Source organism: Amborella trichopoda, chromosome 10 (assembly GCF_054954075.1).
Source record: "Amborella trichopoda isolate Santa Cruz 75 chromosome 10, AtrichopodaSantaCruz75HAP2 v2.0, whole genome shotgun sequence".
Lineage (NCBI taxonomy): Eukaryota > Viridiplantae > Streptophyta > Magnoliopsida > Amborellales > Amborellaceae > Amborella > Amborella trichopoda.
The window spans coordinates 44,210,109-44,235,742 of NC_142345.1; the positions used below are offsets into that span (position 1 = coordinate 44,210,109).

Genomic DNA, 25,634 nt, shown 5'->3' on the forward strand with positions numbered 1-25,634 from the left:
AAAATATATAGATAGAGAAATGTCATTTAAAATTTTATAAAAAAATAATTTAGAATGAAACATTCTAATGATATAAATACATATTTACGTAATGAATTGGACATCCAAATTTGGTGTTCCACATTCTTTCTATAATCTCGATCATTTTACTATCAAAATTACACTTCTCCTCAATAGCTGATTTGGCTCTCTCGATACCTTCATAAAGGATGCCCATGGTAGCTCTCTTGTCAGCATCCACCATTTTTAACACCGTGACCAAAGGGGCAGTGGCCTCTACGATACTGGAACATCCAGACCAGAACCTCCTATTTGAGACTATGCCGTCAACCTTTAGCCCGGTACTGGACTTCGAGAGACAGTCATTTAACCACTCTTCACTGGTAAACAATCTCTTTATTGCACCTTCGGATTCCCGAATGGAGTCCACAACCAAGTAATCTGTCGCAAAGCGGGTTATGACGGGTCTGATTATCTCTTTTTCCTTGGACTGTTCTCTAAACAAAAATAAAATTTTAGAATGGTTATATATAAATCTTGACACCAACCTTGCTTCATGTAGAGTCTTATTTACAATTTTGATCTCATCGATCTCCTCTAACATAAGATCGATGCTGTGTGCAGCACACAAGGTCCATACTAGATTCTTTCTCTTATCCATCAACTTGCTGCCTGTAGAAACACATGCATGCGTATTGTCCGTAATAAACTGGACGACATGCTTATCTCTACCTCCTCCAATATCTGATCATATAGTCGTACGTAGAAGTTTGCATCCTTCTTCGTCCCTAATACGTTTTTGTTAAACAAAAAAGCTGTACATTTTGGGGAATAGGCCAAGAAATTTAAACATTCCTTTTTGCTAACTTTATTCAACCAACCATCACTCATGAGAGTAATGTCTGTTCTTGGCCAATTCTGTTTATATTCTTCAATCCACTTTCAAACTTCCTCCACCTCTTCATGCAATATTGGCCCACTGAGCTCATATATAGTCGGGGGTTTTACCCCAAGTCCGGCTTTTTGGATTGCGTTGACCATAGGTGAAAAATATGGGCTATTGGCTGCATCAAAGGGGATCTCTTTATCGTATAACCATTTACCGAAATATTTGCCCAACAAGTTTCTCGTATATTTCACCATGCATTTGAGGGTCATCTGTTCTGACTTAGGCTTTGAGAGAAATGGGTCTATACGACCATGACCTGCAATACTGGCACTCATAGATAAGCTAAAACCAATTTCTTCAACGTCTGATTCCTCTTGATGCATATTGCCACCAACTCCTCCATACATATTTGAGCTGGGCCCGCCATGCATGCCTATGTCATAACCATCAGGCATTCTAAACCCGCGTTCCCTCTGGTATGTTTCCTGTAAACTCATTCTTGTGGCCATCTCCAAGTCATTATTATATTGCTCTTTTGGATCATTCCCGCTTGATGGCGTATATAAACTAGCTATCTCATCATTCATCCTCTGCTTTGCAATTTTTTTACCTTGGGTAGCCTTGAGAAATACTGCTATCTGCTTTTTTACATTATTAGGGACATTATTGCATGCAGAAACATCTCCTTTAACCCCTGCCAAGTGTTGCTTGAACCTATGTACCCCACTACTTATCACTCTTTGGCAGTAATTACAACATTTTTTGTCTTTTGTCGAGATCAAGTTTGACCCCATGTTGTCATGCAGGGTCTTCCACAGATCTTGTCATGGTTCAACTGTTCTACTATTTCAAAGGTTAAAAATTAACCTGACAGTTCAATGTGTAGTGATAATATGTAGGGGTAGTTCTGAAATTATATTTGCTGTTCATGCAAAATATTTATATTGACAAAAATCTCTTAGCTCCTACTGGGAAAAATAATTTATTTATACAACATTATAGATAAAAATAGCCTATATCAGCCACTACATATAGAACAACAAATTTACATTGATATAGTATCAATAAAAATATATTGACAATGGTATAGTAATTCACAATGCCAATACATATGGACTTGTCACAAATCTTCATTTCGACAAACATGAATAAGTTCCTACTGAGAAAAACAAAAATATTTATGTAACATTATAGATAAAAAAAAGGTCTGTATAAGTCACACTTTTAATCAAGAAAAAAATTACTTTAATATAGTCATCCATAATGTCACTACACGTATATTTGACACAAAAAACATTTACAATGATATAGTCATTCACAATGCCACAAATAAAAATTACACTGATATAGTGGGCACAATCCCAACTCAATTGAAATGATTACAAATAGTCGTAAATCTCAATTACAAATATGCAAGATAATATAATAAAAAATGCAAGCTCCAAACATGGCTACAACTCAATTATCAAGAGCATACATTTTTTGTATTAAAAATTTTATAATAAAATTGAAAAATACAATATAATATAATTATCATACATGTCACGATTTTTTTACAATGATATTCACTTTAATTCCTCATGATAATACAGTTTAACAACATGTATTTTTTGCATTAAAAATTAAAAAATACTTTTTTAATATAAAACTATATTAAAAATATAATACAGTTTAACAACATGTATTTGTTAATGTATTTTTGTGCATTAACAATAAATTAAAAAATACAATTTTGCATTAAAAATATAATAACATGTATTGTTTTGCATAAATTATCTATCAACATGCAATTTTTTGAACTAAAAATTTAATAATAAAAATTAAAAATATTGTTTAATTCCTCATGATAATAAAAAACTGGTCACAATTTTTCGAAAAATCACGATTTTTCAAAAAAATTGATCATGAATTTTTTTAAAAAAAAAACACAGTTCTTCACAGACCCACTTAACATCAGTCATTCCAATTCAAAACTTCGCCTTAAATCGAATAAATTACATCAAATTGAATACATGTTTTGATAAACAACACTATAAAGAATCAAAGCCCTATAATATTAACACATTATTATCAAAATATTAAATAAAATTGATTGAATTGAGGAAAAAAAAAAAAACGCAGCTCTTTACAGACATCAGTCATTCAATCTCAAAAATCAAGTTCAAATTGAATAAATCAGATCAAATTGAATACATGTGATGATAAACAATACTATAACGAATCAAAACCCTATAAAATTAACACATTATTTGTAAAATGTTAAGTAAAATTAATAGAATGGCGGAAAAAAAAAATAAAAAATAAAAAAACCGCAGTCCATTTTTTCTTTACGGACATCTGTCTTTTTTTCTAAAAAACAAGCTCAAATCAAATAAATAAAACCAAATTGAATACATGTAATGATAAAAAACACTATAGCGAATCAAAACCCTATAAATTTAACACATTATTTACAAAATATTGAGTGAAATTGATATAATGGCAAAAAAAAAAAAAAACGCAGTCCATTTTTTCTTTACAGACATTAGTCTTTTTTTCTCAAAAATCAAACTCAAATTGAATAAATAAAATCAAATTGAGTACATGTGATGATAAACAACACTATAACGAATCAAAAGTCTATAAATTTAACATATTATTTGTAAAATATTGAGTGAATTTGATAAAATGGCGGAAAAAAAAAAACGCAGTTCTTACCTGTTTTTCGTGCACCTGTGGCTTTAAATTCAAATTTGATATGTATTCGTCCAAAATACTCACAAATTATAAACAAAAACTTCTGAACAACACTCTTACGATCAATAACCCTTATAGTTTACAAAAAATGATGCCTTCTTTTGCTTGAAATCAAAGAAATAGCGGAACCCTAAAGCTTTTTTAGGATTATTCACTGATCCAAATTTTTTTGATCAAAATCAATGATTTTTACTACCTTTTATTGACTGAAATGGCTGAAAATTTTAAAATAAAGCCTGCAAGATTCGATTATAAAGCTGAAAAATATGAAAAATGATAAGAAAATGACAAAAAACCATGAAAATCGTGAAAAACACTGTGCGGCCCGTGTTCTTGGATGAATCTCAACAGTGATTCAGTGATTCACTATTGGGAATCGCCCGGTTCTCTCAAGACACGGGAGATTCTCAGTATTGTAGTGGAGCTGGCACAAGGTCTGTCGATTCCCGAGTCGAATCGGGCGAGTCTGGTTTGACTCGCCGAGTTTTCAAACCTTGGGTGTAAGTAATCCGAGGTCTACTTGGATGACCTCGGGGTCTACACATGTAGTGGCTCCTGATCATATGAAAATTTGTGCTCTAATGATGGTATCCCGTTGTTTTGAGACACATTTTTTAAATAACAAAAAAATTGATGATTTTGATGTTCTTGCGAAATTAGTTTTTCGCCAAGCTCTCCTCTCCCTCTTATTCCTTTCTTTTCCTCTCTCCTCGATTCCGTTCTTCTTTTTCTTTTCGGAAAATGGTAAGAACCTCTCAAAATGGACTTTTTATGTACTTTACCCCCACTCAATTTCTCCTAGTAATTTCTCAAAAAAAATCACGTTTCTTAATCAATACCTAATTTTATTTATTATTATTATTATTATTATTATTATTTATAAAAATACACCCTTCCCTCATGTAACAAATCATTTTCGGATTCCAATAAAGGAAAACGCCGGAGAGCACTTGTACTACACCGAAGTGCTCACTTCAAAATGTTGATCCGCTACTCCACAACGTCGGACTGCTCCTTGAGTGCTCACTTCAAAACGTTGATCCGTTACTCCAAAACGTCGACTGCCACTTCAAAATGACGGACCCCATATCAAAGCGCCGGATTGCCCCTTCAAAATGTCTGACCACCATATCAAAACAGGCTCCTCACTTCAAAACGTCTTTCCGCTAATCGGACTGCCCCTTCAAAATGCCGGACCGCCATATCAAAGCACTAGATTGCCCCTTCAAGGACCACCACATCAAAACGCCGAAATGACCCTTCAAAATGACGGACCATAACTTCAAAATGCCAAACCGCCCGTTCCAGCAAAAAATAATCGTCGGACTGCCACTATGGACGGGCCATTGGACCAAAAATAATCGTCAGAGTGCCAGTTTAAAATGCCGGACCGCCCTCTCGAACCAAAAAAAAATTGTTAGGTAAAGAAGGGGTATTTTCGTTCAAAAAAAACTTTTGTATAGGGTATTTGTTAGAAAAAGTTAAGTGGATAAAATGCCTACATTGGGGGGGGGGGGGGGGGTTTGCAATTTTCCATTTTCTTTTTTTTTTCTTGTTTTGTAATTTCTCTTTTTTTCAATGAAATTACCGTTAAAAAAAAAAAAAAAAAGGGACATTTTTCTAAACCGTTGAAACCCCTTAAAACCCCATTTTATTTTTTTTAGTTTTTATTTTTATTTTTTTGAAGTCTGATATTTTTTTTGCCCCTTTAAATTCCTACCTCAACTATTGTTTTAATGATTATTTTATTTCATTTATTTTGAAATTTTTCAGTCCACCCATTAGGACTGATCCAAATCTAGTCCGAAACACCGATCCAACAATTTGATACAGATTTGTGGGTGAAAGATCTGCCTTAATGATCGGGGTCTTAAAACATTAGTCACATGTTAATGTTTATCGGTTGTCATTTTTTTGCAAAATTTTATTTGAAGCTCATGAACTTGGGTTAGAATGGTTAGTCATCAATTATTCTGAAGTCCAAATATCGATGAACCAAGTACTTTTTTCTTCTTCCTGCATCTTATAATTTGCTTTTATTCCCATTGTTGTGCTTCTGTAGAGTAGAAACTAGCCTTTGGATTGCTCAAATATACTCTTATCAAATCTTTCCGATCTGCCTTGGCCTTCTTGATTTCAATTGAATGCTCAAATTTTTTCTTTTTGAGAATCCTTGAAACAAAACTTCCCGAGTCTCCCCTTGACCGAAGTCGATCGGTAACTTAATAATTCAAGAACACTCATTGATCTGGTCATGGTCAAAGGACCCAGTTCCGGATGGTGGAGTAGAGAGGGAGAGATATAAAAATTAGGAAAAATTGCAAAATAATAATAATTCAAGAACACTCATTGATGTCAAAGGACCTAGTTCCGGACGGTGGAGTAGAAAGGGGGAGATATAAAACTCAAGGAAAATTGCAAAAAAAAAAAAACCTCAAAATGAACTTTATACATAATTTATCCTCACCCAAATTTTTTTAACAACTTTCCACAAAAAAAATCATGTTTCTTAGCAAATACCCCTATATTTTTTTTGACGAAAATACCTTTCTTTCATGTAACAAATCTTTTTTGGATCCCAATAAAAGGAAACGCCAGACCGTACTTATACAACGCTCAACTGCTCAACTTCAAAACGCCTAGCCGCGACTTCAAAACACCATACTGCCTCTTAAAAATGCCGGATTGCCATATCAAAACACCGAACTGACCTTCAAAATGCCGGACTGCAACTCCAAAGCGCCAGATAGCTACCATGACACGTCGGACAGCCACCATGAAACATCTAACCGACAATTCCAGCAAAAATAATCTCCAGACCGCCCTCTCCAACCAAAATAAGTTGTCATGTTAAGGAAGAGTATTTTCATCCAAAAAAAATGAACTTTTGTATCGGGTATTTGCTTGAAAAAATTAGGTGGATAAAGTACAAGTACATTTTAGAAGGATTTTTATAATTTTCCCTAAAAATTGAAGTAGACTGATACAAATGTATGTGACGACGCACGAGAGGATCTCGTTTTCTTTAAGCATTTCAATGGCGGCATGAGAAGCAAGGTACAATTGGATTTGGCGATCGTTCTCTTAAGATGAGCTCTTTTGGTTGCCCACCCCCAAAAAACTCAGCTAAATCCACAATTTTTGCATTGGCATGCTTCATATCAACAAAGAGAAAACTGATCCCCCATTCAAATAAAATCTCACTAAAAATGCGAAATGTAAACTATTTTTCATCATAAATAATTGAAATAGAATAAAAAATAAATGTGATGCCGGGCTATGTACATATTTAGGGAAAATTCTAGAAACCCCCTTTTTTAAAAGTGAGCCCAGTCTAGCATAATGTGTGACGACTGACAAATTGTTTAAAAAATATGCAGGGGTTCCACCATTTCAACAAATAACATCAACAACGACAACAATAACAATAACAATTATAATTTTAATAATAAAAGTGTGATGGGTTTCAAACTCCAAGTTCTCGACCATCATTCTCATAAAAAGATAGAGGCACAGTGGCTCCAGAACTTGAAGTTTCAAACACATATATCACTAAAATATTAGGTTGCTGTGTTGGGTTTTCAAACTCCAAACAAGGTTTCACTCGAAAGATGGGTTTAAAATTTGAACTTCAATTTTGCTTTCTTACGTAAAGGAATACAAACAAATAATTATTTCGATCTTGAAGTTTCCAATTATAGGTTGTTTGAAAAAAAAAAAAAAGAAAAAAAAAAAAAAGAAAAAAGAAAAAAAAAGAAAAGAAAAGGGCTTCTTTCTTTTTAAATAATAATCTTATAAAAGAACTTCGTCATAACTTCTTCATAATTTTACACAAAATATCCAAACTTATATGTGCATATCTTGACTAGGTAAATTTAAGGAGGATTATTGATTTTCCTAACGTACTTAATCCTTATAACCACAATGGTAGTGATTTTGTTTATTTGGAAGAGAATCATTTTTACTACTTTTACTTAAAAAAGCTTTTATAAGGTTGCAACTTTATGCTGTAGAAATAAGCAAAAAAGATTGTTATGAAGTTCATAAAACTTCTAATTGATAGCTCAATATCAAGATGTATGGATATAAGAAAATAAATAAAATTGAAGTTCTAAAAATAGTGCATCTCGTAACAAGGTATTTACATCGTCTATTTTCAATATTTAAAGTCTTTATAGATTTGCTCAATTTACACCATTTTTAAAATTTTAAATTTTATAATTGGGGCTGACTATGGATTTTCAAGCTATCGTAAGGTTCTCTACACAAGAACTAAACCTTCTGGAAAAATTTAAAAGAACGCTATGCTTGTATAGTCTAAGGTGGGCACCTTATAGAAACATCATTCTTTAAAATTTTAATTATTGTTGTTTCTAAACCTAGATTATTGGGGTAGATCGTCCACCCCACAAATCCATTTCGAGGATCACAAGATCATCGATCTAGAGCAGGATTGGTTTGACTCAATGATTTGAAAAAATATTTAAAGATAAAGTAAAAATAATTAAAACAAGGGCTTTTTTTTTCTTTTCGAGGTGCTGTGTGAAGAAAACATTAGGTAAACCTAAAAAAAAAGGGGGAAAATACAAGAGCTTGATAAATACTTTTCCAAACTAGTTCGGTTCTGACCAATTCCAGCTTATGATTCTCGATATAAATCAATGAATTTTAAAATATTAATATTTTTGACAAAAATAAAAAAAAAGTATATAACAAGACCATTTAATTGATACAAAATGGTCAAAATTAGTATGAGCCATTGGATATAAAATTAGCTAGCTACATTTAATCAAGCTCAAACTTCAAAAAAAAAAATTTCGAATTTTGGTATGCATCCAACCTATAAGATTTCATATGGGAGTAAATTATATACCTTCATATGAGGAGGTCGCAGTTACTTACAATTATCCAATGTAAAATAATTTTTTAAAAAAATAAAAAAAAAGCATGAGCCGATGTGAAATCTTATAGGCGGAATGCATCCCAAAATCCGAAAAAAATTCTTTTGAAGTGTTAGATTGGTCAATCGAAAGCTTTTTCCTTCTATATAATCCCCGGAAATAATTAGAGTTTTGAAATTTCTTGGCAGAAAGACCGGAGAAAGAAAACAAGAAATCGAGGAAAAGTAATTAAAACCTTCCCTCCATATTTGGGCGTATAAATAATTGTCACCTGCTCCTTTCTCCACGGTCGCCTTTTCTGCATTAACAAATAAAAATAGCGCTTTTTTCATTAGGGCATAGTCCCTGCTCAATGGCGGGCATTTGGACCATTTTCTCTCAAATCTTTTGCATCCAATCATCGATTAATAAAAACCCTAAATTTCAGCTATGGTCGCCCTAGATTTCTCCCTCGAGCCTTGTAATGGCATTGCTGCTTGAGTCTAATGGCCGCTTTGAAACCAAAACCCTAAAATTCGATGTTTTGATGGTTAAGTTGTTGATTTAAAATTTTGATTTCGTAGTCGCGTGATTAGCCACTGAATGCCCTGAATCAAACTTGTGGCTTTGGAAATGGAGCCACCAGTTGTGACCATGCGTGCTAAGTATAAGGCCTCTGGGCCCAAGGATCCTGGAGTTGCAGGGGTGTTAACTATGGTACGCAGATTGATGGCAATTTGTACATTCATGTCTTTACTTCGACTTTTGATCGATAATGTGTGATTCTGAATTGATAACTGGCATTTGGCTATTGTCATTCGATCGATTTTGGTTTTCTATTTTGAATTTTTGATTGGTTTGATCCTATTTGGCATAAAAATTGGTATTTGGTTGGTTGTTATAAATTTACTTTGTGTTTTGTATCATGTTCTGATTGATTGATTGATTGATCAGTGATGAATTAGGATATTCTGTTCTTTGATGCTGTCATGATTAGTTGTCTCATTGTTGATTTTTGGTAGATGAATTTAGAAAGGAAAGATGGGGAGGGTTCAATTAGTTGTAGAAGGCTGCTGATCGTGAACAAATTTCTGGACTATAAACTGGATTGAGGACTGTCTATTATCATAGACATTAATATTAGCATTTATAATTGAAGTGGCGTCAAAAAATTGCACTCATTCTAAGATAAATGAAAAGACAAATTGGGAAGTTGTTCTTTAGGTGTTTGGTTGCTTCATAGGGGATGAATAAGTTGTAAGTTGGTTGCTCTATTGATAAAGGTTCAGTATTGCATTGTTTAATTAGCCGTTGGAATTGGAATGCCCTAATAAGCAGCTTCCTTTTTTCTTTCTTTGGCGTGCAGAGAGATGATAGCTTCATATTCAGACCAAATGACCCAAGTTCATCTGTCAAGCTTGATGTTAGTTTCAGATGCATTAAAGGTAAATCTTAGTTCTAGAGGTTATTATCTTATGAGTGCTAATGATCATTTAAGAGGCATTTACTGTTTCAGTAATGGATACATGCATTGGAAGTTCTTCTCTAAGATTGTACCCATTGGAGTATTTGCTATTCAATATGGAGGACTATGTGTTCGGGATTACTCTCTGGGGTTAACTTTTGTCGTATTGAGCCCATTTCTTACTGTTTATTGTGGTTCACTTTCCAAAACTTTTCTGTATTGTTGCTGGAAAACATTGGAAAGATTAAATATTAGTAGTTTGGATTAATGGATTTCTTGTTATAATCAATTCAATGTAGGTTTTGGGTTATTGATTGGATAGTCAAGGCGATATATATGAATCTCTTGATGTCTATGGGGACCATACTGTGCTCCTCTTTGTGAATTGTTCATCATTTCTCTATTATCAGTTATTTCCTCTTGATAGAGACCAAGGGAAACAATTTATTAAGGAAAAAGTTTATATAAGGATGCAACCTTAAAGTGTACAATTAAGGTGCACCTCAAAAATAATCAGAAATGGTTGTTTTGATGTTGGAAAGCCATCTAATTGATCATCTTGACATCAAAATATATGGATATGAAAAAAAAAAAATTTCGAGTCTCAAAAACAGTGCATCTTGCAACAAATTATTTGGACCGTCCATTTTCATAATGTCCATATGTTTATAGACCTACTTATTTGAAACATTTTTGGGGTTTAAAATTTTATAATTAGAGATGAAAATAGATTTTGAAGTTATGCTGAGATTTTTTGGCACCAAAATTACGTCTTATGATAAAATTTTGGGGTGCACCTTAAATTGATTGTTGAAGGTTGCAACCTTATGCAAACCACACCCATTTATTAATTAATGTTTTAATGCTTACTTAAACATTTTAACGTAACGAGAGTGTTTCTTGCTCAAGAAATGAAAAGGAAAGAAAAGAAAAACCTAAATGACAGTGTTTCCTGATCACAAAAAAAAAAAAACCCTGTAGTTTGGTGTTCTTCATATGTTTTTCTTCAACTTTACTCACCTTGTTCCTTTTTCCAGGTCATAAGTTCAGTAAAGAGGGTTCAAAGCAAGCACTTTTGAATCTAACACAAGATAAGGTATTGTATCAAAAGCATATACTTAAGTTTCTAAAAGAATTAAGGAGACCTTGATCTTATTTCTTTCTATGAATTTGTTGGTGACTGTTTACCTTCCATTCCTAGAGTTCAATTTGTCGTAAGCTGAATTCATTCTACATTATTTCAGGGTGGAGGATACATGTTTGAGTTTGCAAACTTTAAAGACAGGGATGTTTGCCGGGATCTTGTCGGTAATTCCTATATAATATTTGATCTTTCTGTGAGACTATATTTTCCATTCTTCTTGTTGATAGTTTTTTTACTGTTGGTATTTTCTAGAATTTTTGTTTGTAATTTCCTTAGTGCTTTGGAAACCAATATACAAGAAGTCATGTCATGCAATGTCAGGACAAATGATTCTACTCACATGTTATATCAGGATCCTCAGGAGGTCCAGAATTTATGTCATGGTTTTGCACAATGGAATTCCTAGTTCTAAACTCAGGACTTCTTAAGTGTCAATGACTTCACAAAGATATTTTTCTGTGAGAACATTACTCCCAAGAAAATAGCTTAGTTCCTCAAGTTCTTGTCAGATGCTGCCATAAATTGACTCTTTTGTTATTGTATTGATTGTTTATCACTGCTAATGTCATCATAAGAGCATTGTAAGTCATCCTTGGTGGTTTCTTCCCCACTAAAATTGAATAATCATTTGTGGTTTTTTCCTGACATTTCTTTAACATATACAATCTGTGTTCACACATTGGGGCACTCATGGAGGAAATCCAGAGAGCTGACCAACTCCATAGCTCATGAAGGGTTCACACAACCATCTATCTTCATCAATGGGCCTGACCACAGGCTTCGTCAATTCATGTTTAAACCTGTTCTCTAGATATTCAATCCCCCACATTTCTTGTAGCCCGTCTCTTCTCTGCAGTTGTCCGTATTCTCTTTGTTTTCTTCCTTGGATGGACTAGTGCATGCACGCAACCAATAAGATCCAATTAACCAGAAACAAAGAAAAGAAAGGATCTACTTTACTCCTAGAGGATCCATTGTCGACCATTACCTTACAAAATTTATTAGACCTCCCTCTAGGAGACTGCCTGAGTCCATGAAGGCTTTCTTCAATTTGCAGACCATTGTCAACCCCCCTAATGTTACTTGTTCACTGCTTCTTGGTTATTAGTTAATTACCATAAAGGAAGGAGGCATTTTTGTCATCCAGCTGGCTTTGAGTGGGTACTCCATGATGACTTCATCCACTGGTTTCTCCGGCAATTAGAGAACATTATATTAATAGGAAGAGTGCTTACTTGTCCATTATTTAGTCTGAAGTGATGGGAATTGTTAGGCCGGAAATGAAATCTTACTTTCTTTTATTGTTGGGCTGAGACTAGAACCTTGCCCATGGTAAGCATCATATGCATTTGGATCCCAGATATTTACTTGTTTAATCAGCAATTCGTATTTGCCAAGGAAGTCTTACTTTTAAGTTCTCATTATTTTTTCACAAATCACAATGATCACAAAATATTCCTTTAGAAAAGTTTGTATCTTTGACAATTGGACAGGAAGGGTCCTTGGGAGGCTCCAGTGCCTGCCACCATCTGATCAGAGTGCCCAAGTTGTACCTGCACAACCTACTACTCAACATGATAATCAACTCAGTATGGCAGAGATGGAGCAGAGAATGAATCTTCTGCGTGAGGATAGGTGAGTTACATTGTCTTTTATCGTCTTCTAAATCCATACAAATTGCCTGTTGCTTCTTTCTTGTATCCAACCTAACTTTGTAGACTTATCTCAAAGGAGTTATGATGGTTTATATTTTGTGTTTTTGACCACTAAGTTTCTTTTTGGACCTTCAATAGGTCAAACTGTTCCATTTGCTTTCTCTTTGAGTTACACAAATTTGTGTTATGCCCAGAACTGATGTCTGATCTTATGCACCTTATAGGATCTGGGCTTGGACTTGATTCTGTTAGGTGTTGGGTGTTGACGAATGCAACGCTATGTCCCAAGTTCGAATCTTACCACTGAACACAAGCATGCACTCATGCACATACACGCAAAAAAAAAAAAAAACGATTTTATGCATCTTGCACTATGACAAACGAGGGAAACAAGTCTAATATTGATAGTGCTTTATCAAAAAAAGTCTAATATTGATAGTGTAGTACTTGTAATACTTTATGCTATTATTTTTATTCTCGTGACATATAATAAAAAGGGTGATTTCGAATCTAGTTAACTTGTAGGCATCAACCACTATTGTTTAGTGACTTGGAACTCTTAGGTTCTTGGCCTAGGTTTTGGGTTCTGTAACTAAACAAGCAAAATTGAAGGAAGATGGTATTTTGAATGCATATGAATGAAACAATCCAAACTTCATGTTTTCTCTTCTGAAGTATGTTTGCATTTTGTTGGTGGCACTGAAAGGCGCCTTTCACAGTGAATTGCAGAAACTTCATAGGCAATTAGTCATCGGTGGTGTGCTGACAGAAACCGAGTTTTGGGCGACAAGAAAGGTAAAGTTTAAATATTCTTGATACATATCGGGCTCTGAAACCAGTGTTGTTTTAAGCGGTCTAATACAGTGTTTTACAACTTGGCTCATCCGTGGAGCTTTACCCCTGATCTCACCTGAGTATGCGCTTAACAGCCTGATGAGCTGAGAAAAACCACAAAAAATGAATAAATATCCCAAAAAAGGTGGAAAACAAAAAAGTGATAAACAAACTCAAATTACATCAAGGATGAGAAAAAAGTTTTCCTAAAATAAAAAAAAAGGGAACTGATTAAAAATCATATTCTCTGAAAAATGAGAAAAGTGAAAACAATATTACGAAACATAAAACCATAAAAGGTATAAAAGAAGCTAATAATAATAAGTTAATTATGATTAATTTAGTCAAAGACGAAATTGATTATAAATTGAGTACAGTTATTATGTAGCAACTATATAACCCCCCATTTTGGGGCATTTGGGGCTTGACACTTTGCCAAGCCTGAGTAACTACAGCAAGTCTGACTCAGACTTACTGTGTGGTAAAACACTGGTCTGATATCTTATAAGATGTTAATATTTATTCATCTCTATTCAATTTCTGTTCACATTCATTTGTTTTCACTGGCTTATGGTTTATGAAATTTGATCTCTTAATTGTTGGGTATTTAAAGTGGCTAGTTATGTTGTGCACAGAATCTTCTTGACGATGCAGCTCACAAAGCATCAAAGCAACGAGCTGGATTTAAAAGTGCAATGCTTGCAGATGTTAGACCATTGACTGATGGTCGGGTACAACATTTTACCTCGATGCATTTTTTTTTTCGTTTTACCTTCTCTAAACACCACTTCTCATGGAATATGTTGTGTTCCATACCTGCATTTTCTTGCAAGAACATGATGCTTAAATTGTTTGCAGTTAAACAGAATATGAGTTCTCCATGTCCTTTTAGTATAAACAATGGAATATGTTGCGTTGCATACATGTATTTTCTTGCAAGAACATGATGCTTAAATTGTTTGCAGTTATACAGAATATGAGTTCTCCATGTCCTTTTAGTATAAACAATAATATGATCTCTAGTGGCCTTTCATTTGATTTTTATTTTGATCAATTTTCTTGGCCAATTTTGCTTCCCTGAAGGTTTTAACTTCGTCTGTGTAATGGTCCATTGCAGACAAATAAAGTTACCTTCAGTTTGACTCCAGAGATTATTCATCAGGTAAACATTGGATCTTTTCTTTCTTTTTTTTCTATCCATACATGTCTTCCAACATCGTTTAATATTCTGAGGAATACTGATTTGAACATATATGTCACTGCTGATGTAATTGGGTTCTGTGCTCTCAACGTCTCCTAAATCATTTGCATCCACCAGATTCATTTTCAAGTTCTTTAGATAAAATAGGCACATAGTAACTTGCAAGGAGCCTTTCATTTTCATTTTCTCTGACTACCTTAGAGCCTGGCATCACGATTCTTCCTTGTGGTTTTTGTAAGTTTTGTTCCTTGCTGCTTCCATTTCTTGGGTCACTATAGCTTGATTGTGTTCACCAGCCTTCCTCAGTTTTCGTTCACATAAAAATGATGGGTGGAATTGATTTTACCTTAACAGATTATGGTTTTTGGAGTCTGCAGTGCCATGATGTTTAGGTTTGCAATAATTACTTACCAGAATCTCCAGTAATTGTAGAGTGTAGCCTCTATACTTGGTGATTTACCTTTGGTCAGTGTAGAATCACCAGGCAATGTTGTTTATGTTTCCCCACACTTATTGACATTGACTTTATGATAAATCCTCTATCTGCATTGCACTTTGTTTAAGGCTTTAAGCTAGTTCCTATTCATTTGATACTTTCCTTTGGAAGTTCTGTAGCTCTCCTGGCATAGTTGATGGTTTTCGATTCTTTATGTTCTTCTTGAAGTAGTGGAATATATTTTTGCAGTGTTGTTTTGTGACATGAATTTTCTTTAGAGTTGTTAATGTGACTTTATTTCAGATTTTTGCTGAGAAGCCAGCAGTTCACCAGGCCTTTCTAAAATTTGTGCCAAGCAAGGTAACTTGAATTTTTGTTTATTTTCCTCAAAGTTTGTTTCTTCCATACACAAACACATACTTATGCTTGGTCTGGGTCATATTTTGGGTTGTCCAAAATAACGATGACATGGTATTGTGGGTTACCAGATGAGTGAAAGGGATTTCTGGACCAAGTATTGTCGAGCAGAGTATCTCCATAGGACCAAGAATTCTGTGGCAGCAGCAGCAGAGGCAGCTGAAGATGAAGAACTGGCTGTATTTTTGAAGCATGATGATATATTGGCCAGCGAAGCTCGCCGTAAGGTGCTAAGTGAAGATGATGCTTATCTTGATGTTTCGTTTTTCATAATTGGCTACATAAAAGTTTTGTTGAGCCTATATATTAATTTGGTTTTGTAATCAGATGTTCTGGAAATGTACTTTACATATTGCCCATCTCTCTTTTTCTGTAGTGGGATTAAACATAGTTCCAGCCATGAATTTGGTTTTTATCAATGACCATGCCAAGACCTCTTCTAGGGTCCTTATTTTTGCTTATTAATTGATGTGAAATCTGTTTAATTGGTTGTTGGAAGTTGAAAGATGATGTTATTGACATTAGAACTATGATGTTTAATTCATGGTTCTTGCATGGAATTCTTGGTTGCCAACTTGCCACATTAGAAGTCATGGAAGGCTCTTTAAGTTTGCAAGAATAAATTTTTTCCACTATCCAAGAATAAATTTTCTATCTCATGGTGCTCTAGAATGTGGTTTGATATGTTATTGGATACTAAATGATCTTGTGGGGAAAGGAATTTTATGAATATTATCGAGGGAAAAAACTGTTATGATTGATTCACTGTTTAGATTATTTGATCATTACATTCTTAATTAATTTCTTCTGGATTAACTGTGTTCAGATCCGACGAGTAGATCCGACTGTAGATATGGCTGCTGACCTAGGAGATGATTATTCGCATTTGCCGGTAATAAAAAATCTTCCCTTTTAAAATGAATTTTTTCAATAAAGGGCTTTATCAGATTTCTTGATTAATGGGCATTCTTTATTTATGTGATTTTCGGTATTAATTATCTTTTTTCCATAGCTAGACGACTCAAAATATAGGACAACCTAGGATCCTCGTCAGCTGTTTCAGATTTCGCATGCATTCACGTGCTCATTTGTGTGTGCATGGGCACGTGTGATGGATGGCGGTAGTGAGGGTGCGAGGAAATCTCTTTTATAAAACCATGTTTTCTTTTAATCCCTATCGTCCACAATTTCGGTTTTCATTTGCTTTATGTAACAATTTTAGTCTCAAAGTGGGATAAACCTAGATTCATTTGTTGTTTGATATTCATTTCTCTTACATTTGTCATTGTTGATTTGTAGGGTCATGGAATTCTTCGTGATGGTAGCAAGGAGAGTGTTGATTCTGAGTCAGAATTGCCAAAGAGAACGCTCTTACAAGATCTTAATCGCCACGCAGCAGTTGTCCTGGAAGGGAGGACATTAGGTAGCAGTGAGATCTATCTTTTGAGACTGCTAGTTGAAACTTTATTTGTGCTTTCTCTTGTTACCGTACATCATCAGAATGGTCTTAAACGTTGGGGTGTAGGTGCGCACTTGACTACAGGGCTATGTTCTGAACTTTTACAGCATCTACAACATTGTGCCAGAATGTACGAAGCAAAGATTTGAAGAGGAAGAAATCTCGGGATCCTACTTTGGCATTGGGAAGGGTGGGGGCCCGTGCTGTGGGGTTGCTTTTGGTCAAGGGATTGAACCAAGAAAAGGATTCATCCTGGCAATTAGAATTTTTGGGAACTTAATTGGAGGAATGAGAAGTTTGCAATGTGAGGTGGAGTGACTCTTGGTTCCCCCTTTGTGTAAGAAGACCAAGGGGAGTCTTCTATTGTTTAGTCTCAGAATAGACTTAACCCTAGGGATAAGATGCTTTTTATTCTTTAGTGGAGGTCTGCCTTCATCAATGAGACTTTTCTTTAGTTTTTTGTTATACCATATTCTTTATTTGATCATGGTGCCTGCAGAACTAGAAAGGATGTTCTGGTAATTCTTGTTGACTTGCAATAGGAGAGGAATCTATTTATCTCATGAAGTGAGGCTTTTTGTAAATACGACAGAGAGGAAAAGGATTAGGTGGCTAGAGATGGTGAGAGAGAATCTCTTCGGAAACTGTCAATGAATATTTTGGGAAGAGTGTGGATATTGTGGTCTAGGCAATCCTTGAACTGATAACCACTACGGTTGGCGACGGGTTGGGGCCAGACCTGGACCTGGACCCAAAAAAATATTATGTGACCCAGACGCAATTGGACCTGATGTCAACAAACCCGGACCTGAGCCAAAAATCAAAATATCTATATCTTTAAATATATTCCATAAATATAATGTGGGACCCGGATCCAGACCCAACTGACCCAATCAGACCCGGACCCAAATAGTGTTCGGATCCTAGATTTGTTCCCAAACCCTCTAGGTCCAAATTTTGGACCCATACCTGGAACTGGGTCGGGTCTACCCATCGGGTCCCGGTTCGGGTCCGGGTCCATTGTCAGCCCTAATAACCACCTTTCGGCTAACCTAGCCTCCTCCGTCCCTCGGGAACAACAAGGGGTAGTACAGGAATATTTAATTGTTGTCCATTGACTACGTGTTTCGGCCTGATCTTAGGCCCTGACTCACCCTCTCTGGATGATCATTGAGGTAAGTTCAGTGGCTTATCCCTTTATAGAAACTGTACAGGCCTGAAGGACTTGAGCAGGTTTCTTGGGGTCTTTGCTGATTGGATAGCCATCTTTAGGTTGGGAGCAAGTTTTAGGAGACCAATCCGATTTTGGAAGTGGTTGGTCCCAGTTGACAAGGGGTAATGAAGCCATTGGGGTGGTAAAGAGCTTTAGACCTGCATGTAAATTTGATCTCGAAGAGATGCTGATGTGGGGGTCATAGCATTTAGTAATTAAGGTGTAGGAGAGTTATGAGGTACTGAGATATTGGCAGGTTGGGTGGTTTATGAGGTGGCTTAGGCTTGGTTTTTATTCTATGAGTGGGTGGTCACAATGGAAGGATTTGGATATGCAATGGCATAGATAGGTTCTCGGTCAGGTTTTTATTCTGTCCTTTGCGAGGTGGGATATTTAGATTATTTATACGGATACAGGTTAACATAAATAGATTCTCAGTCTTTTCATTCTTCCATTCTTTGCAATGTTGGGATATATAAAACATTGCTTCTCTTTATTAGTTGGAACCTTGAACCCATGAACAAAAAGGTGAACTTTATATTCCTATGACTTCTACCCCCTACTATTTTTCTACGGGAACAGTCCATTATTAATGACGAAGGCATACTTCCTTGAATCTTGTGGAGAGGTTATGACAACAATTAACAGGATTGGTTTCCTTCCACTTCAGTTATTATGCAGTGTTCTTATCTACAAATTATATTTTTAGTGAGCTATTTTTATTATAGATAACATTGCATCTTCTTGGGTGTGAATGAAGTTTTGGAAACCCACCAGTTTACTTGGTACTTGTACCTTCTGAATCTGGACTAACGTAAGTCTTCTTGCTGCATCTGGCTTTCTGATTGTTTTATCTTTACTGTAGAGCATTCAAATTCAATCTCTGACTCCCCCTGGAATTGGCATAAGCATTGTATATGGCTTTGTGAATGTAGATGTGGAGTTGGGAGACACAAGGACTGTAGCAGAAGCACTTGCAAGGTCCAAACAGGGTTAGCAATGTTATTTACTCTCTTTTTTCTCCCTGTTTAGAAGGGTATGGTATGTTCGTTCTATCAACATTTTTCTGAGAGTTTATTTGCAGCTGAAGTGGCAACTGAAACTTCTGATGAGACTGAAAACCAGAAAAGACTGGAAAGAGTTTCTCAAATGACCGAAATCGAAGATCTACAGGCACCACGAAGCTTACCATATGCACCCCTATGTATCAAGGTAAGAGATGCCATCAGTTTGTTTTGAGGCATATTTATTTTCTTTCTTTTACTTTTTTCTTCTTTTTTTCTAATTGCTAGTTTTGAGGCATAAATAATGTTCATAAATTATTTGTTTCATAAATTTTTTTTTTCCAGGATCCACGGGAGTACTTTGATTCTCAGCGAGCAAATGCATTTAAAGCCACAGGAGATACAGGTTCTGGAGTAAATAAAGATTGTTGTCATCTGAGCACTAAACAAGCATATGAGTCTCTGAGGGCACAAATCTTAGAGGTGAAATCAGTAGGATTTAAAGACCCGATTGTTATACCCGACTTGGCCCTTAAGGTAAGCCTTGGGTCAGAATATACAAAGTGTAGAGGCATACTGTCGAATGGCTCATAATCGGGCAGTTACATAACATTTATATTACCCTTTTCGATCTCTATGGCAGTGTGTTTCTGATAACCCCTATGTCTTTAGTATTATTGCTCATAAACAATGGATGCAATCTCTAACTAACAGTTCTTGGTTTCATCTTAAATATATTTGCATGGTTGTATGGTTTGATAGTTAATGTCTTTCTTTATTGGACATTTTGGATACAGGTTCTGAATGATGTGAATCAGCAACTTTCAAGTACAGATCCTCAGCTTGGAAAGAATCCTCAGGCTACAGTTCTTGACATGCTACCTCACAGAACTAAAGAGGAACTCTTACAGGTATGTTTCATTTCAATTATTATAATTAGTTGCATCCAAAAAGCACTTCCCTTGCTAGGTCTCTGATTTGCAGTTCTGTTTTGTTGCATCCTTGGTTAATAAAATTGTTGAAATTCAACTGTTTAAAGACATGCAACTGCTTTTGTAGCACTGGACTTCTATTCAAGAACTGCTGAGGCATTTTTGGTCGTCTTACCCACTTACTACAACATTTTTGCATGCCAAGGTATTTTTTTTGCTCGCTTCTTAACAAAGGCTTCTGGGTTCTATGAACCCATAGAATTGTGGAAATATTGAAAATTTACGCTTGTGTAATGCAGATATGGCTATGAACTTGGTGACAAAATCAGTTTTTCTTTGAAGGTTTTGCACAAGTTTTAGAAGCATGTGATACTGATAGGGCAACCTGTTTGAACTACCATGCATCATAATTACTCCTTTTGTACTGAAATGATTGCTGGTTCCCATAAAATAAATATCAGATATTTCAGTGCAGGACCCAAAAATGAAATTTAAGTTCTAGCGTTTATATTTTCTCCAAAAAAAAAGAAAGGGCAAAGAAAAAGTTCTAATGTTTACACAGTTCCATGAATGGGAAGAGTATGAAAAATATGGTCCACAGGACTAAGGAAAACTGGTTATGGATCTATTGAAACATAAATGGCAAAAACCATAATATAATGTTTTAAGCATCTAAATATTTTCTGAGAAGTTTATTTCAATACAATCGATATATTGTGTTATCTACAGTGCTTAATTGTACCCTTAATTCACATTTATGTATTAATTTATACTGTCTACACATGGTTACTGTTTCTAGAAAGTTCAAATTTTAGAATGTCCTCGTATGAAAATCTGGAAGCCAGTCAAATATTCTACCCATTATGAACTGTGGTCATATGCACAGAAAAGTAGGCAGATAATCCATAGTTTGTGATCCAGAAATACAGAAAAATCAAAACCACTTCCTCGGGTATTGTTCCATCTTGCCTCATATTAGTTGTAAGTTGTAACAACTATTTACTGCAGGTTAATAGAGTGAAGGATGCTATGGCACAAATCTACCGCAAGCTCCCGGTAACTTTCATGCCTCTGTCTAGTACTTTTAACATCTGTAATCACTTGATTTTGGTGTATGATATCAACTTCAAGCTCCACCTGATGATATGCAGATTTGTGTAACTCTTTTGAACCAAATGGAACTTGATAACATTCAAAAAAACTGATACAATAATGAAGTATGGAAACTAATACAAAGAAGTGACAATCTTTCTCTCTCTCTCTCTCTCTCTCTCTCTCTCTCTCTCTCTCTCTCTCTCTCACATACACACACACATAATGGGAACTCATGCAATAATATGTAACATAAGTTTCCTGACAGCATGGCTTGCGTTGCATAAGCAGTTTTTTAGCAGTGGTGATCGGTTGCACAAACTTGCTGCATTAAGCACACTTTCTTAAGACCCATGAACTGTAATGTCATGCAAAGATCAAACTGCGATAACTTGATTGCTGGATTCTTTTTTTCAGATTCTTTATTTGTGTTATTTTTTTATTTTTTAGAATATGTTTGGCACACAGTTATCAATTCTTTTCTCTTTGAAATGAGATTTAGGAGGTAAAGGAATCTGTGCAGTCAGAGTTCCGACATCAAGTGTCACTGCTAGTGAAACCTATGCTTCAGGTAAATTTTAGATTGCTCTCATGCATAATTGATACTGGATGAATTACATCTATATATATATAATTAAAATTTTACTCAAAAGTAGCAAGATGGTTGATTTGATTTTCTCTTTTGAAAAGAAATCTCCTCCATCAACCCAAACTTCACTGTACTTTATTTTAAAATGCCAATATCTGGGTCGTGTGCTACTTTAAGGAAAATGGTCAATATCCATGGCAAAGAAGTATCAGGGAGCGACAATGCATGGCACTTCTGGATCTTGTCTCCAAGGGACAGCTGAACAAGCAACTCACTAAAAGCATTTGGAAATAAAGGAACCTTAAACAAGCTCAATGTTCTTTCTTAATGCAAACTCATGGAATCTTTAGATCTCTTGATCTTTCTGCAGATTCCAACAAATGATTATTACTTACTTTTTTGCCTGAAATTTCTCCAATAAAGTCAAAATATTGTCGAGCCCCATGATGAGGTATATGACTCCATTCTCACCAAAGGGTAGGGGCCCAAATCCCCACTGACTTGCCACTTGAGAATAGCTTGGGGCCTTGGTGGTAGTATTGCCAAGCCCCATGGTGAGGTCTCTGACTCTATTCTCATCAAAAGGTAGGGGCCCAAATCCCCATGATTTACCACTTTCTGAGATGGGGCTGGGGTCGTGGTAGTAGCACCCCACGTCCTAGTCACCACATTGTGGTTTCCATTCCCACCACTAACATCACCCCACTAACACCTTAAAAAAAGCTAACTCCTAATCTACTTGAAAAAAACCGGTAAGGGGTCTTCCCACTGAATTACCCAAAAAAACTAAAAACAAAAAAAAACCGAACTTTCACAATTTGTTCCTGTTTTGTCTATAATTCACTGGATTGGAGAATTCTTCATAATATTTTTGTTCAAAACTTTGAGGAACTCTCTCTTCCACCTCTCAAAAAGAAAATGCCATGGTTTCCATGGTTCAATTTGTCTCTGAAAATTAGCTTCTAACTATGAAAAAAGGGCTGGCTCCTGCTAAACTCATTAAAAAATCATAGTTTCTGACCTTCAACAAGGAAATCCTACTTCAACCTTCTTGTGATTTTAATGACTGTAGTAAAGTATGGGGTAGTTCCTATTTTGGAATTTTTTGTTCCCCCTCCCCATGTTTTGTTGGTTTTCATGGATATAGCCAACAAGATGTTCTCTCAGCTTTCATTCACAATCCTGTTTAATACCCACAAGATGCAGCAGTTTAATGGGTTCAATCATCACATTATACAGGTTCTAGATGAGGCATTTAAGCACTATGATGCAGAGATGCAGAAGAGATCTACAAAGACGAGTGAGGGACGAAATGGAATTCTTTAGTTATCGGATGTATGTTGATTATTTGTCTCCCTAAAGCTCAAGTATGTGCGTGTGTATCAAAATTTTGCTGGTGAAAGATGTCTAGAATTGTTTACACATTCCTATGTTATTTGATTAGTTAGAATATTCCTTTACCACTTGATTAAATCTATTTAAAGTTAACTGAGTTTAGAAATATATATTTCCCAGTCTTTCGTACTTATATTCGACGATCAATGGCATCTCAGATCATTGATGTTATCACTCTCGTATGATATTGATTCTGTGACTGGATTATATTGGGTTTTGCGGTTTCATCCGGTGCTTTATAGATTGTCATTTAAGCCCAATCGCAAGTAAAGTTTTGTTCATGGTCTATACATTTTAGGGTGTAGGCTACAATAATAGGAGCCTTAGTCACCCTATTGGGCTATAGATTTGCACCCAAATTTGGCTTCTTTTTGAGAAAAGCCGAAGTTTGGTTTCTATGAATTAAAATTGAGGTTAAGGGCACTCATACCATACATTAGTCTTATATAAAGTATATGTTAAGGCTGTTTACCTTTGATACAAGGTCAGATTCTCTTCAGCCATTAGATGTGAAATTGAGTAGTTGGGGTTGTGCCATTGGTAGTGCTCAATGTAAGGGTCGGTACATCTCCAACCACTTAATTTCACATACAACTTAAATGATGCAAATTATCTAAATTTAACAATTTTTATTTGTAGCTTTTCATATATGAACCAAACGGAAACTACACCATCCAATAATGTCTACTGTCCATTTGATGTTTGGTTGCAGGTTAACTGTCATGGGGACTAAAAGAATAAAATCTATATGTAATCCGAATAACATGTTACAACATGTAAAAGCTTGAAATCAATTTTTTAGCTAGATTCATAGTTGTCTAGATCATTTTTAGGGTTTTTTTATGTTAAAAGTGTCGAAAGTTGGGATGACTGGTTTGGGGGTTTTCTATACGAGAACTGGGGGGTATTATACGGTTAAGTATGAGGTGCTTCCTTAAAAAGCTATACCCTACGAAACACTCTCCCTTTTAATATTTAAGCACTAAGTGAAAGCGTGTGGAATTGCTTTCCTTACAGCCCAAATTTAGAGAAACTAACCCTGAGTTTAGAAAAAGTTGAAATTAGAAGAAACTGAATTCAAATTTTAACTTTTAACTTTAATATTCTAACCAACATTTTAGTTGAGAGCCAACTACGATAAATTGATTAAAAAAAAAAAAACGTACAAAAAAAAGAAGCAAGAATGAGATTTTGAGACCAAAATTTGAAAAAGAATGAGATTTTAAGAATTTTTTCATTTATTTTGAGCTGGGTAAGTAGGGGTTCTAGTTCCCCAACCCAACCATTGAAGCAAGTAATAATAATAAAAAAAATCTCTCTCTTTTTTTTAGAGAAGAAAAGGAAACGACCAAACAAAGTAATTCCCCGTGTTGATTTGCTCAAATTAGCTTGTTGGACATGTATTTAGGTAAAAGTTTCACCCCTGAACAACAACGACCAAGATGAGAAGGAAAACGTTTATATAAGGCCGCAACATTAAAATGTAGAATTAAGGTACATCTCAAAAATCCATCGGAAAATGCTCTCCTGATGTTGGAAGACTCTCTAATTGATAATCCTAGCATCTCAAAAATAGTGTATCTTGTAACAAATAGTGCATCTTGCAACATATTATCTAGACTGTTCATTTTTCAAGATTTTTATATGTTTATAGATCTACCGTTTAAACCATTTTGAAGTTTAAATATTCATAACTAGAGCTGAAAGGGATTCTAAGGCCATCCTAAAAAAATTTGACACCCATATTACATCTTATGATAAAGAGGTGCACCCTACTTGGATTGTTTAAGTTCGCAACCTCATACAAACCACACCTTTAAAAGAAACATTGTCCAAAAAAAAGGGAAAAGTTTATATAGAGCCGAGGCTCTAAACAATCAAATTTGAGCCTACCTCAAAAGTTCACTAAAAGAGGTTGTTTTGATGCCCAAATATCTTCAAATTGATCATCTTGATACCAAGATGCATGGACATGGAAAAAAATAGATTTCAAGTTTTGGAAATAGTGTATTTTGTAACGTATTTTTAGACCGTCAATTTTCAAGTTTTCATAGATATGTCGATCTACACTATTTTTGAAGCTTTGAACTATATAAATAAATATGAAAATATATTTTAAGGACATCACAAAGATTTCCAATAGTAAAATCACATTTCTCGACACTGTTTGAAGGGAGGCTTTGATTTGATTGTTTAGAGCCTAGGCTCGATACAAACCGCACCCAAATAAAAAAACATACTCGAAAAGATTAATAAAAGAAAGGTGAAGTTTGGTACACCACCCAACTTTATC

The 25,634-nt window shown here is 35.1% G+C and overlaps 1 protein-coding gene across 8 annotated transcripts; it reads left to right on the forward strand.

The window, feature by feature from the left end:
- The first annotated feature begins 8,813 nt into the window (after positions 1-8,813).
- Positions 8,814-23,447, forward strand: LOC18447478 (general transcription and DNA repair factor IIH subunit TFB1-1). 8 transcript variants are annotated; one of them, XR_016042285.1, is made up of 20 exons: positions 8,814-9,222; positions 9,872-9,950; positions 11,008-11,066; positions 11,215-11,278; positions 12,584-12,749; positions 13,489-13,564; positions 14,239-14,334; positions 14,721-14,765; positions 15,544-15,600; positions 15,729-15,884; positions 16,484-16,549; positions 16,957-19,143; positions 19,265-19,321; positions 19,414-19,541; positions 19,679-19,870; positions 20,131-20,244; positions 20,393-20,470; positions 21,274-21,321; positions 21,860-21,928; positions 23,186-23,447. XR_016042285.1 is itself a non-coding variant. In XM_020675562.2 (20 exons), exons 1-20 carry the CDS (start codon positions 9,139-9,141, stop codon positions 23,270-23,272), a joined length of 1,845 nt encoding a protein of 614 aa, XP_020531221.1. In that variant the 5' UTR covers positions 8,814-9,138; the 3' UTR covers positions 23,273-23,447. The 8 variants fall into 8 exon arrangements, 4 of the variants coding, with proteins under 4 accessions (XP_020531221.1, XP_088705370.1, XP_011628233.1 ...); XR_016042287.1 differs by having other exon boundaries at positions 16,957-17,080; positions 19,265-19,310; XR_016042286.1 differs by having other exon boundaries at positions 12,608-12,749.
- The last annotated feature ends 2,187 nt before the right edge of the window (positions 23,448-25,634 follow it).

Excerpts from the sequence above, each read along its gene's own strand:
- LOC18447478 (XM_020675562.2), top strand. The coding sequence starts at position 9,139 with ATGGAGCCACCAGTTGTGACCATGCGTGCTAAGTATAAGGCCTCTGGG. Across the intron at positions 9,223-9,871 it reads TTGCAGGGGTGTTAACTATG|AGAGATGATAGCTTCATATT; the intron begins GTACGCAGATTG and ends TTTGGCGTGCAG. Across the intron at positions 15,601-15,728 it reads TAAAATTTGTGCCAAGCAAG|ATGAGTGAAAGGGATTTCTG; the intron begins GTAACTTGAATT and ends GTGGGTTACCAG.